Raw genomic sequence first — 17,049 nt, forward strand, 5'->3', positions numbered from 1 at the left:
TCTTCCCTGTGCCATACAGAGAGTTAAATGCATTTTGATTTTGAAATTAAGAAAAGATCGGAAAGCAGCGTTAGGGAGGACAGGCAAGGGAGGTCAGTAGGCTAATGTTTTTTCCTCTAGGACCTGCATCTGGTTGTATTACAGGCACCACTCCAGCTCATCTGCTTTTTTTTTTTTTCTCCATCCTCAAACCACCATCCAATTAGTGTGTGTTTCCATAGCAGCTACTTCCAGAAAGCTGCTGATGAGCCTGCTTAGAGGGAAGCAGTGTACAAGGCCACCCCATCTAACTAGTGCCCAAGGTTCTGTGCCCCAGGGTGATTGTATACAAGCAGTGCAGCCTGGGAACAAGCACTGACAGCTTGCAGACTTCCAGTGGCCGCTGTTTCGATCTGCAGGTTTTCTGCATGTGTGTTCGCTGCTCTCATTTGATCTGAGTATTCCCTTGGGTTAAGGAATCTGCTTGACACGAGTGGAATCTGTATAAGGACAGATGTGTAACTCATCAGAAAGTGACACCTCTTTATGTCCCCAGCCATGAGTCAGGGTGACCCCAGGAAAGAAGTTTCAAGTTCAGAAACCGAAGTCACTTAGAGTCATTGCTTCTGTCAGCGGCTTTCTGGCCCGGACTGGGGATGATGAGGAAGAGGTAGAAATGGACTCAGCTGCCCTGTGCTCCACCAGGATGGTCATCGACCAAGCTGAGCAGCTGGTGCTGGCTCGGAGCTGCTGGTCCGTGTGGACTGTCCTGACATGGTTTCCTCTAACACTGTGCTGTCGTTTGTGTTAGCCTCTCATCACCTTGGAGGGAAGTATATCGTTCAAGTTTACTTCAGAAGGCATGAATACCATCACAGTGCAGGTCTCAGCTGGGAATGCCATCTTGCAGGACACGAAGACCATCGCCGTGTATGGTGAGTACCCATCGTGCTCAATGGGAGGTGATCTAGTACCATCATCGTGCCAGGAATCATCTTGGCTCTTGACCTTCACCTTCTCGATGGGAGACAGAAGGTACAGAAGAGTCAAGGCCAACTTTGTCCCCAACTTTATGAGTCACCAGCCATGGCCACAGGATGCCAGCACTGTTTCGTATGCTTCCTTGTAGTTGGCCTGGTGCACATGAATGCCTATTTGCACTCAGCTAAGGTAGAGGAAAGCGAATTTCACTCTAAGACTAACTCCTTTTAGCTTGCAATTGTGATATTTACGTAGGGAAGGTCCCTGAGTGAAAGAAAGTGGCTGATCTACAGCGTTAAAGTTCCTCACTTTAAGAGAAATGTATCATTATCTAGCTCCTTTGAAGTCTCTTCCACACATCTGTAACATTGTAAAGGAAGGAGAAAAAAAAGCAGCTCAACCAGATTGCAGGTGACGGAGGGGCTGTAGTAACTAGAAGTCTTATATAGTCATGGAGTGGGTGTCTGTTTAAAGAAACAGCAGCACAAGATAGTTTTGTGATCTACTAGAAAGCAAACACGGTCCGGGGGTTAAATGAAATGAAATGGAAAGGTAAAATCATTAATAGAAAATGGGAAGTTAAAAACTCAGATAATCAAGTTGATCTAACTTGGGAATTGCTTCTTCACAGAAACATAAGAAAATAGATAGGAACTTGGTAATAGTAGTGGATGGTAAATATATAGACAGTTGTGTATTAACATGAGAACACATATGTACCATTTGTATCATGAATTTCTCGTGAAAGAGTCATACACACATACAGACTCACACACACAGGTCTTCCACTCACTGGTTCACTCTGCAAGTGACCACAACGGCTCGAGCTGAGACCATCCGAAGCCAGGAGATTCCTCTGGATCCCCCATGCAGGTGAGGGTCCCAAGCCTTTTGGGCCGGATATCCTCTAGTGCTTTCCCAGGCTACAAGCAATGAGCAGGAAGGGAAGTGGCGCAGCCAGGACACGAACCCATGCCCATACGGAATGCTGGCACCAAAAGCAGAGTATTTGGCTTTGATGCCATCACACCAGCCCCTAGCACAGAAATTCTTGATTTGAAAACCCAGAATATTAAATTATATAGGTGAAATGCTATAAAGACAGAGAAAGAGAAAGCAATAAAGAGACAGGCAGGATGACAGATGGTCGGAGCTGGCTGTGTTCCTGATGATATTAACTGTCCCAGTTCTAAAATTAATTGAATCTGATGAATTAATTACATTCAGAGCTGGGGTTTCTGGTGAGGAATCAGTTGTTACACATTTGACCTTCAAAACCAGAAAATAATTTGCAAATAAATTTGTGTAGCTCTGAGGACCAAGAGGCCCCAATGACACCGTGCCTCGTATGGCTAGGTGTTGGACCTTATTGCTTTCTGACTCTGGGTAATCCTATGGAGGTTTGACCAGAGTAGATGAACCAGCAGGGTCCCTGCAGTGGTGCGGTCTGTCACACCAGTGGAGAAGACAGATATTATGGGGTGTTACTGCTCATCTTCTCCTTTCTTGTGACAGAAAAGCTCCATTAGCAGTTTCCATCCTTGCTTTTCATAGGCCAATATCTTGTCCCCACTAGTAAGCAGTGAGATCATAATGTACTTGTAAAGGCCTAACCCCTGTTTTATTCCATCAAGGCCCGCTCTGACTCCTTAGGCCCTTGCACAGCATGGAGAAGATTCCTCGTAGCTACCACCAGGGGAGAGCTGAAATTCATCCTGTAAAGTTATGCACCATCGGCAAGGTGCACGCTGTGCATGTGCCTCCGAATTTCAAAGCGTGCTTCTGTGTTTCTCACCTTAGTCACCACACATAATTCCCTTATTCTCCAGTCCCTTTCACACACCGAGGCTAATGTCATGTCACAGGTCACGGGAAGGTGTTCTGTTAGAGCCTGGCAGCCACCTCCTCATTACATTCCCAGAGAAAATTTTAAATCTGGAAGGTGTTTGGGCTTATCTAGTGCAGCTTGTCATTTCACAGGTAGGAAACTGTGGCCCAGACAGTTGCTACTTTAAGTCATAGGGATAGGAGTTGACACTGATGAAGCCCAGACCAGCTGTTAGCATCTGTCCTAAGCACTGGGTGGAGATGATGTTTTAGTAAATCCTCTGAACAAATTTTGAGAAATATTGCACTATTATGTCTGTGTTACACGTGAGAAAACATGAGCTAAGTGTAAAAACCAGAGAGAGTGAAGGTATGCTAAATATTGAATATAGTGTGGACATGTCCACGCACCTTGCTATGCTTACTCCTCTTTATAGTTTGAACTTTGAAGGTGTCTTCCTTGCAAGGGTGGTCACTCACTTTGGAATGGATCATTGTCTGTGTTTGCAGTGAAGACCTGAACAGGGGGAGTAATCTGTACCCAAATCCCTGAGCCATCAGCCATCCTTAATCCCATTGAATCCAGATGAGTTATCCTGAGTTTCATTTATGTGAAACAAGAGGTGTAATGATAGGTCTGACTTACTAAAGAAAAATCATTAAGAGTCAGAGGTTGTGATCATTTCTATCTGCAAAAATGAGTTAGAGGCAGACTGTTAGACGCTCACTGGCCAGTGCCAACCAGTACCCCCCGTGCTACTGCCAGCAGAAGAGGGGAGAAGCCCTGAGCAACCCTGTTCAGGGGTTTTAAAGCAACGATCATCCAATCAACTAAGAGAGCTACCAGCACATGATGCAAACCATCTAATCAACCAAGCTTGCATTAATACACAACATAAACTATCCAGTCAACTGTAGTGGCATGAAGTACAGACATTCAGTCACACTGTATCCAATCAGTAAGAGTTACATCCTGTCTAGTTGTGAACAACTGAGCCAGACAAACAAGTCCTTCTTTTTCTGAGAACTTGAAATGATGCAAATGTCTCAAAAATGTTTCAAGATCTAGCCTTACTAGCTCCATTTTTGTTGTTGTTGTTGTTGTCTGGGCTGTCACAGTTACAAGCAAGAAAAAAACTGCTGCGCAAAGGTTAGGGATCTCTCCAAACACTGGGGCTACCTAGAGAATTAACTGCAGGAACTGAGGTAGCAGTTGGGGTTAACAGTGTGATTAAACTTCTTTGGTGACTTGCTGCTTAGAGACCTGAGTGTCCTGGGATGCCTGGGGGAGAAGGAAACCACCGCCATTCTTGTTGATTTACATTTCAAAGGGATGGTAGCTAAATTCTGGAGAAAGACTTGGGTAAACTGTAGCAGATTTACATCTCAGAGGGTCCAGGTCCACATTTACCCTCACAAGTGAATACTGAGCAGAGACCTGACCGGAGAGGGAGGGAAGGCTGCAGGTCCGAGTAGGGAGATGACTTATTTGGTCAGGTGACAGAGGAAGCCTTGACTGCCCAGAGCACTTGTAACTTGTATTGGTCCCCCTGATGTCCTTCAGGGCAGACTTACATTTAAATAATTTTTAAAGGACCATGTAAGTGTGCAGAATTTATTCTTGTCAGCAGCTGCAAAAAAGAAAAAAAAAGTCTTCCTGATGCTTATCCTTTTCAGCCGTCCATGCACATCCTTTATTTGTTGAGTCAACGTCAGTGTAACATTTCTCTGCCGTTACCCCATCCTGCCATGTTGTTTATTAGGCTAAGTAATTACAGAGGGAAGTGCACTGTTCTTCAAGTAGGTCCGTTTACTAAGATGCACATCTCCCCTTGTACGGGACCAGAGTTTGCGGAGAAAGTGCAAATGAAATAAGCTGACATCTCAGAAATGAAGCACTAGGCGCTCCCGTTTCCCTTGCTGCTGATTGATATGCGTTCCATTGTTCTTCAGAACTGAGTCAGTGGTATTCACGAGAGTGACCAGTGACTCATACAGTAGTCAAACCTCAAAGACTACATCTTGGAAACAGGGTAACTGCCGCAAATGCTCACCCTGTGATGGAAGAGTCCTTGAAGCATGTATTTGATTACTCCTCTGCATTGTTCACAACGGCCCAAGTGAGCTCTTACACTTGCTGAATGCATAATTGGCATTATTGATGTCGCTTAGCCATTACTGAAGCATGGGGACAAGCTTAAAGCCAAAAATGTTTATCGATTAAGTGCACAACTTGCAGCGGGCCTCTTCTATAATTTAAGCATTTATTTAATCACCAAACATTTGTTAAATAAATGACTCATAGACAGTAATTGAAATCCTTCCAAGTGCTGTGCGCTGTCTCATGGGCCAGGGCCACAAAGCTGTGATCATCACGGTGTCTGGGAAACATACAATAAAAAACAAAAGATCACTTAGACGGCAATAAGCTTGAAGGAGATAGATGTGGTGCTGTGATGAGGGTGCCAGGGGCTGAGGAAGGGAAATTACCTTAGGTCGTGAGATCAGAAAGCCCTCTCCCGTGCCAGGCTTAAGTTACTGCATCCTGAGAAATGGAGGTGAGCTCCTTTGAAAGGAGTATGGCATAGAGGAGGAACAGGTGGGTCCTGGCACATGAAGAATATAGAGGAGCCCCCTAGCACACAGGGTAGGAACACAGGTCTACCTCAGTTCTTGTGGGTCCAAGAAAACCAGGGGGAAAGTCGGGTTCTAGGCAAAATGTCATGTGGAGCCATGAGCAGGTGTTAAGGGAGTGGCATTGTTGCCGGGAATTAGCAAAAGACGACAGCAGCCTTGTTTCTTGTCTCACACAAAAGAAGAATTGTCATACAGACCACTGTCATGTGCAAGGAAAGATGCATTAAGGAGAGAGACAAAGAGGGCTTTTGCCGCAGTGAAAGGAGGGGCTGCAAGGGAGGAAAAGACCCTAAGATACGGTGGGAGTGGTCTTCCGTGCACCATCTCAGGGACGGGAGCAGAGGGGAGAGAGAAGAAAAAAAGAGGGAACTCACTCACCCTGGGCAACCATGTCTGGCACTTGGCTCAGGACAGACTGGGCATCATGGGCATCATATATGATGTGTTTGGTGGCTTCCTTCTCCCGTCCTGACAAGCAGAGCGCCATCTCCTGACAGTGACTCAGAGATGGGGGCTGCTTCAGGCTATCTCCTGGTTTTTGTCACAGCAACCACCCTTGCTATGTTGATCCTCTCTCCTGCTCTCCCTTGAGGGTCCAGGGAGCTGAAGCTGGGGAGAGCCATGGGGAGCAGCAAGGTTTTATGTTATATGAAGATAACTTCACCAGGGACCAGAGACCCTAACTGCCCGTTAGCCCATCTGACTGCTCAGAGCATGATCTGCGTATACCGCGTGTCACATACTGGAGTTAGTCAGAGGGTGTGGAAGCCCTGGAAACGGGTCCCACTCTCTTCAGCTGCAGCTAGGACAATTGGCTAAGATCACCAGTGCTACAGCCTGAGACCCTGTAGGGCCTGAGCCCAGCAGAGATAATGGATGCAGAGGAGTCGAGGTGGCACCACTCCCGGGACACAGGGGGCTTGCCTGCTGGCTGATTGACCTCCCATAGTCTTGCTATACCTTCCTCCAACTGCAGAGCCATGACATAACCCTACCTCCGTCTTTCTTTGTCATTGGCCTGTGTGATTGTTGTGGCCTGATGGTTCCCCATATCTCCCCTGCCTTCCTCCTCATTTTGTATGTCAAACCACTCCCAACCCCTCCACTAAAAAGTAAATTATGTTTTATGACTATCCAACATCCTGGCCTACCCATATTATCCCAGGGACTACAGAAACAACTACCACAATCCCCAAATCCAGGAACTCAGCATGTCATTGAATGAAACTTAATACAACATGCAAAAGATAACAATATAACGACTATGATAGCAATTATAATTATGCAGTCATATACCAATTATTACTATATAATCACAACATGCAAACGTTGTATAAAATACAGTGGTGCCTAGACAGAAATGGAATGTTTTGTGTATAGACTGGTGGGAAAGAGGGGAATTCTGGGTTTTAGGCATAGTCAGGGACTTGAACCTGCCAAGCATGCAGGGTTTTCTAGATCATTCCATGTTGAAGAATCAGGGGTCTAGAACTGCAGTGGAAGGCAAAGACTGCAGAGCTGAGCCTGGCCAGAGGCTAAGATTTCGAGTTAATGGAGTAACACACATGAGATAATGATTTTTTTTTTTTCCTTCTAGACGAGTCAATGGAACCTCCCGGGAGGGCTGTGGGTATTGAAGGTGGAGCAAGCCTTTGCTGGAATTCTTTGGTAATCTGTCTGCTGTTGTGTCCCCCAGAGGAATTCCGGTCTCTGAGATTGTCGTTTTCTCCAAACTTGGATGACTACAACCCTGACATCCCCGAGTGGAGGAGGGACATCAGCCGAGTCATCAAAAGATCGCTGGTGGAAGTGAGTGGTCACAGCTCTACCTTGCATTCAGTCCCTTTTCCTCGCTGTTCTCCGGGAGCAGAGGGAGCCCTCGTGTGAAGGAAAGGCTGGAACCAGCCGGAACCCCATCCATTTAAGTTAGTGTCTTCACAGATGATCCCCCGCAAAGGAAGGCAGAGCAAGACCTGTGGAGCCTCACTCCCAAGGTGTTTACCCTGCCGAGAGAAGCATGTGGTCACTTGTCACAGCTGCATTCAGCATTTGGCCATTACTAAGTATGACATCAGCTACAGTGCATGACACGGAGTGTCCGTGGCCCGTGGGAGTCCTCCAGGATGTGTATAAGGAGCAGCAGGAGCAGCCGTGGGTTCCACCTGCACAGCTGTGAACCCAGGAGTAAAGCGAGCTGCCTATGTTCTATGTCCCTGGATTTCTAAGTACATGATGTCACCGGGAAAGAGCTTGATCAGCCTCATGTCATCCGTGAGGTCATGAGGTTCCAACGTAACTTTCTGTGCACTCATAGCTAATACATGAGAAAACGTGCAATGAGGGGCCAAGTGCATTGTCTATCTGCGTGGCATCACCTCCCAAGGCTTCTGAGAAAATATCAAGATAGGGCTTTTTCCTCTCGATGGATGGCATGAATGATTTTATTTTATACACACCTCCCCTGCCTGCTGCACTTCCATGAGTGAGCAGATATGGGATAGTTGCTTTTGGGGCTTCTTGGACAAAATTTTCCCAGGATAACTTCCTGGCCCTAAAGAAAAAGCAGTTCAGAGTTTTCATACTTTTTGTTCCTCCTGTTACCAAGCCACGGTGCCACTTGACACAAAGAGCTGAGGAAGGAAAAGTGTTCAAACAACCTCTGCTTGGAAAAGGCACGTGCAGCCTGTTGGCAAAGCACTGGCCTTCCCATCCTCATGCTGGTACCTCTGTGTCTATGTGGCACTGACTCCATTCCAGATGCTCTTAGTAGTGCTTTGCAGAGTTTAGCATAGTTGACCCCACAATCATTGAATGATGCTGGTACTGTGACTATCCCCATGTTACCGATAACGAAACTAAACTTGGAGATATCAGGAAGCCTTACTCAAAGCCATGCACCTAAAAAAAAATAGGTTCTAGAGTTAGATCACCAAGGTCTTTGGCACTTGGAGTTTGTGGTTTTCTGCCCACTCTACCCAATGACCATTCTTTTCTATTTTCATTAGGAAAATACAGGAGAGGCTAAGAAGCAGATTCATGTATCTGAATAAATGGCATCTGAATTGCCTTTCTGGTTCTTCCAGTCAGAGATACGACTGATGTGCAAGCATGATGAGGCCGGGAGTCTGCAAGCCTAACTGCTATAGGTTTTTGTGCCTTTGCAGTCATCTTTCCTGGTTTCTGTTCTCTGTTCAAGAGAGATGACTTTAACCGTGTCACTCTTTCTCTCTGTCCTTGCACACATATCACTTAAACAGTCCAGAGACAGAGAAGTGTGTGAGAAAGAGAGAGAGGGAAGAAGGGAGGGAGCTTTACCTCTTCATGAATCCACTGTTCACTTCCTTGGGTCCACCGTGCTCCTGGTCTCCTGTTCTGCAGGTCTCCCGGGCAGCTGTGTAACTCCCCCAGGTGATTTATGAGCCAGACATCATCTCAACAACAACCAGCCTTCCAGGCTGTTTTCTCTTCGCATTTACTGTCTAGGGATCAGATGCCCTGGGCCTGTACCTTTGACCAGCTGTCTGGTAGGCGAGAAACTACTGCTCATCATGTTTCTAGAATTCTGCACAGCATAATCAGTTGAATCCAGAGTGAAATGTTTGGCTCAGCATCCCTACGATCATGAGAAGGGTTGTGGGGCAGTAACACTTTGCAGCTTGCATGACTCTTTACTCAATTCTAAGAGGCAGCTGATCCAGCATGTAATCCCTAGGGTGTCCCACTCTGTCTTTGAAATCAATAATTATCCTTGGCTGTCTTCTTGAGTCATAAGGGACTAAGTTGCCAAGTATACCTACCAAAAAGTAAAACTTGGAGTTAATGTGCTTGCTGTTTTCTTCCTAGATATTATCAGATGAAATTTGATATAAAACCTAATTGCTTTTTTCCTCATTCAGTTCAGTTTTTCTGTTGACATTTCATCATGGAATCCTCAACTTAACATCATTCAATAAACATTTTTGTATGTAATGAAGAAGGTGACTTAGATACAATCTCTGAATTTATAATCTAGCAAGGTTTCAAACCAAAACGGGGTTAGCTCCTGGGTCACAGGAGCTCATGGGTGCTGTGTGTCAGGAGAGAGCTGCAGCTAACATGGATTGCCATCCTTGGCTTCACAATGAGGAGAATATTCCCAGTGGACAGTGAGTCACTGTCCGGTGGTCCTGTGGCTACAGTGTTTGCTTTGGCATAAACAGAGATACACTGTTCAAATCCCTAAGAAGAGACTTTTTGCCATGGATGCTGTGGAGAGAGGCCTCACCTGCCTTCTTCCAGATCATATCACCTTCCAAGTATGGCTCATCTCCAGGTCCAGTGATGGATTGGTTTAGTTATCTGAAGTCCTGGCGAATTCAGTCCAGCTTATGGTCACCATTCCTCTGTCTCTCGAGGCTGCCAATGATCAGCATGGCAGTTCAACGTGCCTATTCTTGTTTCTTTCCCTTCATTCCCATAGATATTTCCAAGAATGTGTCTGAGCACCACAAGCGTGATATATTCTTATCTGCAAAGGATAAGAATATCATTTGCAGAGGCATAGAATACTTGCTTCAAAGAGTGACTGCAGAAACTGTATCTCATTCCATTTGGCTGGAGCATAAGAGCTGTATAAGTTGTAAGTTTGGAAAGGAGGTCCTGGGCTATTCTGCAGGAAGTATTAATAATTTATCTTTCTGGCACTGAGAATGATTTCAGGCATTTGGGATAAGGGAACATCATCTGAGTTAGACTGTGGAAAGGCAGCTTTGGGGAGGAAAGCCTGTCAGAGTGGGTATCTAATTGTAAAACTTGGAATGACAGCATAGAAACTCTGCAATGCGATACTAACTGTGGCTATGTAAGCATGAAGAAACCAGTAGGATCATTAGGACGGCAGTTGAGTTGCTAAGGGATCACATAATGATTGGCAGGGGTAGGAAAGTGTAGTGTCTTAGGTAAATGTAGACCTGCAAGCTGTGTTATGTGAGAAAGATTGCCTTGGTCACAGAAACACAGAATGGAAACTTGAGGAGTGAGAATTAGCGGTTTCTGTGTGTGTGTGTGTGTGTGTGTGTGTGTTTTGGAAGTCCTAGTAAAACAACAAAGTAATGTTTTATCCATTAGAGAGAGAAGCTGGCGTTATAGCTACTGAATCTAGAATCATCCAGAGGAAGACGCAAGCAAAACTCTTAGATACAAGTTCCAGAAGGAAGAGAGGACAACTACAATGAACACAAGCTCCTTGAACGAACTGTGTGAGATTATGTCAAGAAGTTCAAATGTATTTGAGTTAGAAGGCAGTTTATATTGGTACAAAAATTGAAATTTATGCCAATGTTGTTTTCATAACATGCATTTTATGAAATTCATCATACGCATGGACTTACACCGAGATAAACATCTTTAATTTATTTTGAATTTTTTGACATGCCTTGCCTTCATATGATTTTAATAGAAGCTTAGCCAAGTGAATGAAATGAGAGTGCTTCGTGAAACAGGTTTGTCATCAGATTCTGACACCAGAGAAGTCACAGATGGTTCTTCAGGGTCGTTGTGTAAGGAATCCTGTTAGGTCAGATGGTGAAGATGTTGTTGGTTGACTTGAAGTTTGATTGTGTTGAGGTGATGAAGCCGAAAGCTTAGCTAGAAAGGCCAAGATTGTGAAGGACAGAAGATAGAGTATTCTCACTGGTGAGAGCCACTTTTTGGAGATACTTTTGAGGAAAAAGAGTTAACATTTGAATCTCCGAGGTTCATGTGTAATTCATTTAATTCTTAAAATTCATTTATCCACAAAGCAGGTTCTACTCTGTTCCCTGGTTTCTGTGTAAGGGACAGAGACACCAGAAGTATAACTGACATGATGGAAGTAATGCAGGTGCTGGAATTCATCTGTGACGATCTGACTCTGGCGCTGCATCCAGGGCACGTTCCTGCCCGAGGTGCTCGGGTTCCAGCTTCCATGTCCCTGGTCACCAGTGTGTCCTCTGGACATCTACCACCATTCAAATACCTGGTCCCCTCTCTGCATTTTATCCCCAGGACTTACCTGAGCTTCTTTGTGTCTCCCTCAGGCAACAGGGGTTCCAAGCCAGCACATCTTGGTGGCGGTGCTCCCTGGCTTGCCCACTGCTGCCGAGCTCTTTGTCTTACCACATCAGGATCCAACGGGAGAGAGCAGGAGGTCGCCCGAGGATCTGGAGCAGGTGAGTCTGCGGGAACACATTCTCGCTTCTGCGGGTGCTCGGAGCCACGCCCCTGGTGATGCAGCTCTCTGTCAGGTGTTTCTGAGGAGTTGACAGCAGAGGGAACCTGCTGTTTGTGCGGATGCTGACTTTTTCTGGTCCTTCATTTTTCAAGCGTAAACTAATGACTAACCACACCTTCACCAAAAAGCACACACAACCGTGTTTATTACAGAGGGTGACTGAATGAGTCATAGTGTGGAATGCCATGTGGGATAAACGGTACAAGGTAAGCAAGAAAAGCAAGAGGCAAGGAGGAACAGGACGTACACAAGGAAGTCGTTTAATCCTCCTTTATTCCGTGTCATCACAAGAGTGTCATGAGAATCAGATGGCAGGATGTGCATGATGTGATGCTACATTTTGGTCTGTAGCATTAATGTGCTTGTCATCGCTGTGCTAAGATGACTCATGTTTACAACAGTTGAATCACACTGGCTCCAAGACATGTGTCCTGGCTTTGTTGATGTACTTTTTCCACATTTCCACTACCCTCTGGAGTGTGTGTTGTGCATGCATGGTGTGTGTGTGTGTGTGTGTGTGTGTGTGTATGTGTGTGTGTGTGTGTGTGTGTGTGTGTGTGTGTGTGTGTGTGTGTGTGTGTTTCTCTCTCCATCCTGCCACATTTGGTCTCTGTCCTCTTTCCTCATTTAAACTTCAAAGGGCTCTCCAGGAGTGAGGATTATCTTGTTGTTCATTTTCATCCATTCAGTTAAAATGATCAGTCTTGGTCTGGTAAACCTTTTAGGAACCTGACAATTTGGTTTCTCAATGCTTCCAGGCAGACAGATTAAAAATAGGATTTCTCTGAACCACTAAATAAATATTGACTTTTCCCCACAAGGACTTGGAGCTTTTAAATTTACTTTGAATAAACCCATAATCCAGTCCAGTGATCTCTAGCCTTCCGAAAGGCCTCCCATAAAAGCCCTATTAACAACCCCAGATTCAGCATGGCCAACCTCCAGCGCCCCCTTTAACTGCAACTTTCCCACTTGGTGTAATACTCACCTCTGTCACTTCTGTGTGCAAGTTGTAGAGTGCAGGGCTGCCATGGATAACCTGGCTGAATCCCATTGCCTAGTGAAGTGTAATTGGAGGGTGAGCAGCCAGGAGCTGAGCAGCTTTGCAACTGATCCTACTCCTGGGCCCTCAGCTTCCCTTTATATTCTACACATTACTAGCTATTTTAAATGAGGAAAGAAGCGATGTTGTTGTTGTTTTTCCACCAGAATGCTGCTAAGGATCTAGGGAGAAAGCACATCCCCCCAGACCTTAACACTTGCCCATTTGGAGTTGTTGCTCCTTGGGAATGTCTCACTCACTCTCTGTGAAATTGAGTCTTCTAGGGTAGAAGAGAGTTCAGACTTAGAGTGGCCTGTTTGCCCAAGGAATTTATTATCTCTGCATCTTTGTTTCTCACACTTCACAAATCTTTTAAATAGGCAATATTTTCTAGATGATTCTCTGAGGGAAAGATGTGTCACTTGGGGTCAGTTCTATGGAAATCCTTATGCTGACAGAGAGTGTACTTCACTTTGCCTCTCTCTTCTCTCTCGACTTCTTCCTTGTTTCTGCTTGTTATCTCATTTTCAGAAGCTTCCTTCAGTGGTGTTCTCAGAAGGCTCAGGGTGGTCTTCCATGCAGCTTGATGTCGGGTAGAAGTTAATCCTTGCTTTTCAGAGACTTGAAGAAGGCAACTGGCTTATTTGAAGCAGTCTGGTTTAGCTGTTGGCATGCTTGCAAGGGGTCCAGTATTTGTACAGAAAAGGAAAAGTTTTGAGAAATACAAAGTAGCCTCGTTTCCATTCTGACATCATTATGTCAGCTTTACAGATAAAAAAAATTAAGCACCAGGAAAATTAAATAATTTAGGCACAGTAAGATCCATCCCAAAGTACTTATGAAATAATTAACTAAATGATCAGCAAGACACATAACTGCAATTGATGCCCAATATAGTAAATGAAGTACTGATTGCATTTGTGATTAGTTTATAGTAGAAATAAAATGTGGAAAAATGCAGAAAATATTTTGGCTTTTTATAAGAGACTTATGTTGTCAAGCATGGGTGTTGGTAGAAATTATAGTAAGGGGAAAAGTGGTTAATGAATGAAATTACAGAAAACATAAAAAGAAAGCAAGGACAATGGGAAAAGCAGTATAAGAATGATGTAAGCTCATGTAAATTATACAGATTTATACACTGGAGGGAAAACAAGGCTGCAGCTATCAAAGGGAGTTTTCAGAATATCCATTCTAAGTCTGAAAAAGTTAACACACACAGTGACCACAAAAATGCCAACCAAAGTACATGGGACTTTAGGGTCCTGCTATGGAGGACAATTGGAAAATGCAATAATGATATTAACCCATAAAAACAGCATACATGCCCAGGCCATGTGAAGGCAAGGATTACCAGCTAGGAATCTACAGTTTCCAATCAGAGTAAAGCCCTTGGATCCTTCTCTCTGATATACTCATGTCCCTTAAGCAGCATTATGGGAGAAAACAGTGAATTTATGAACCCATTTAATTGACAGGTCCACAGATATATTCAGGACTACACAAATCGATCACTAAATGACTTCCTTTCTCTCTCTGTCCTTGTTTCCCTTGCTACCACTTGGGAAACCCTGCCCAGGAATAAAGCCATCACACAGAAAAGCAGGGATAGATCCGAGAAGCCCCAGTTTATCAACTTCACCTAAAGGAGAGCTGCCACTCTGACAGCACCAGCGGAAGACCTGCGTTGCCATGCTCAGTGGGCCTCCTTGGTCCTGTCCAACCCCTGTAGAGTTGGGGTGGTGTGCTGTCAGTACAAACAGCTGCTGGTCATCCTCTTTAGATCAGGGTTTTGTGTTAACGCTTTTGAACGCAGTGAACTCTCATTGTAATACACTCCGTGGAAATTTAAGATAAATGCAAATCCAAACCACAAAACAAAATGAATTGCCCCCTTTGAAGGTTATGATTTGAAACTTAGAAGAAATTTGGGGCTAGTTTGGCATATATCCTTTCTCCATGCTTGGCCCCTTTCTTGGAAATACACAATACAGAACCCCTAGCAAGGGAGGACTTGGAGGGCTCTGAAAGTTGGGAGGACAGGGCCCAGAGAGGCATCCCGACTCTCCTTCCTCAACTTCCTGTGAAGACATTCCCATGGGGGCTAGAGCGCTGGCATCAACTGAGCTATCCTGGCTGTGAAATAAATTGAAGATTGCTCACAGTGAGAAGTCTCTGACCCAGTTATGAAGATGATTCAGGCTGGGTTAATCAAGTGACCTCAGACTTGGCAGGTTCTAGCGGTCTTTCCTTCAGAAGCCTGCAGTGTGAGAAGAGGCTGTCTTGCTCTGAGCACTCTGCTGTGCTGAGAAGCTGGCTGCCCAGGTGTGGGGAAGCCCTTCCCAGAGGGCAGTGCCCTTCCTTGCTTCTCACCGAGTCATGAAGGGTGTACGAATTTGTTATCTGAATGTCTCGGAGGGGAGGGCTGCCTTGTTTCTGGGAGCTTTTTGATGCCGAGTTGGATAGCTAAGGAGCCCACATGTTGTCTTTCAAAAGCCTTAATAGGCAGTGAGAAGATTTAAATGGAAGAAAATGGACTGTGGAGAAAAATGTCAACCAGAAACAATGAATTTCCTCCTTGGCTATTTCTGTTACCGTACACATTTGGGAAATGTCCCATCTGAAAATCCAAGAAGGAAGAAAGTATGATCTGTGAATGAAGCAGTCTATTGGCAGTGTTGTAAGAAAGTAAAATTCACACAACAATGTAATTAATCAACTTGGACTATTTTCGGTATATCACCATGACCTTCCCTGTCAGTCCAGTTGAATTGTTCAGCTCCTTGTTTGTGGCCTGGGAAAGCAGTGGAGGATGGCCCAAAGCCTTGGAACCCTGCGTCCACATGGGAGACTCCGAGGAAGCTCCTGGCTCCTAGCTTTGAATCAGCTCGGCTCTGGCTCTGTTGCAGCCATTTAGGGAGTGAACCAGTGGATGGAAGATCTTTCTATTTCTTGTTCCCTGTATAAATCTCTCTTTCCAATGAAAATAAATCTATTATTTTAAAATAAATCGATTTTTTTTAAAATACTCTGGAGTTTAACAAGAAGGTCATTGAGTAGGAACAAGGTGAAACCAAAGGAGTATCGCAGAAGGAGATAGTGAAACTTTAAATTGGTGAATGCAAAACTTGGATCATGCCAGAGAAAGATGTATATGTACTTTGATTCTTCGTAAATGGCATTTGAGAAATTCCTTGGGAGTTTTAATCAACGTGACTCCTTTGTACTAAAAAAGAATGGGATTTGGTTGCCCAGTGTTCACTAGAACCTCATATTTAATACAAAGGATTTTCAGTGTAATTTTTCACTGGTAAATTCACCAAAACCCATTCTGGATATGTATTTTCACTTCCTTCTTTTTTGTATTGCACATTTCAGTCATCTACCAACTGCTCTGCTGTCCATAAATTCCTCTAATTTCATGTATCAAGGATTAACACTTTGACTTTCATACACTCTGGGAGTGTATTTTTTTCCTATGGCTTTCATTAAAACCTGAGATGTGGAATATTCCTACATGTGGTAACCATCACTGCTCTTGACTGAATGTTTCCAGCACCTCATGGGGTTAAATGCCAGAGCCTCTTCTGCTTGGGCAGAGCTGTAGGACATATTTAGGGCAATGAATTGTGTCACTTTGAAGCTGAGGAATTCAAAGGATGTAAATGGAAGTGTTGGAGGGAGGTGCTGCTCCAGCCTGTGTCCGGTAGGACCACAAGGAGGGAAACGTCACTCCCTACCTCCAGGAGACAGGCAAGGTGAGCCAGACCTGGCCCTCTGTTATTTCAAGCCTGTGAGAATTGAACAGTCTTACTTCAACCTAACCTTGTTGATTCTGCTTGTTCTGCCCAGTCTTAATTTTGGTGAAAAAGATGGAGAATCAGTTTTCTCCTACAAAAGGCCTTTCTGGAGCATCCTTTTAATAATAGCTTTCCTAATATTTAGATTGTGCTCCCACGGTCCTTTAATGGATGGTTTAAATGAAATGTGGTCTCCACTTAAAGTATGAGCTTGTTTGTTCCACCAAATAGACAGAAACCCAAAATAAGATGTATTTTCACTTTCTTCTTTTTCCTCCCCTCCTTCCTCCCCCGCTGCTTTTTGTCTCCTTTTTGTTTGGTCATTACTGTTTAGCTCAAGTAGAATGGAAAAATAAACGGGGTAGGAGAACAGCAGATGGGGGATGATTGCATAAAAGATAAATGAAATTTGCGCATAAAGCTCACTTTCCACAGGACACAGAGAGGAGAAACCGTGATATTCAGCTGACTTTAACACATACAGTCTCCTAGCCGTCACACGTGGCTTCCCTGAAGTCCTCACAGGCACGTTT

At 44.6% G+C, this 17,049-nt stretch overlaps 1 protein-coding gene across 6 annotated transcripts in view; it reads left to right on the forward strand.

Moving 5' to 3' along the window:
- The window catches only part of SORCS1 (sortilin related VPS10 domain containing receptor 1), a 477,983-nt gene that overhangs the window by 439,270 nt on the left and 21,664 nt on the right, over nt 1–17,049 (forward strand). For all 6 annotated transcript variants that reach the window (XM_040992145.1, XM_040992150.1, XM_040992147.1 and 3 more), the window contains exons 21-23: nt 791–914; nt 7,121–7,233; nt 11,481–11,612. In XM_040992145.1, the coding sequence (XP_040848079.1) occupies nt 791–914; nt 7,121–7,233; nt 11,481–11,612 (369 nt within the window). The remainder of the gene's footprint in view (nt 1–790; nt 915–7,120; nt 7,234–11,480; nt 11,613–17,049) is intronic.

Source organism: Ochotona curzoniae, unplaced genomic scaffold (genome assembly GCF_017591425.1).
Source record: "Ochotona curzoniae isolate NIBS_2020 unplaced genomic scaffold, NIBS_Ocur_1.0 contig_66, whole genome shotgun sequence".
In the NCBI taxonomy this organism is placed as follows: domain Eukaryota; kingdom Metazoa; phylum Chordata; class Mammalia; order Lagomorpha; family Ochotonidae; genus Ochotona; species Ochotona curzoniae.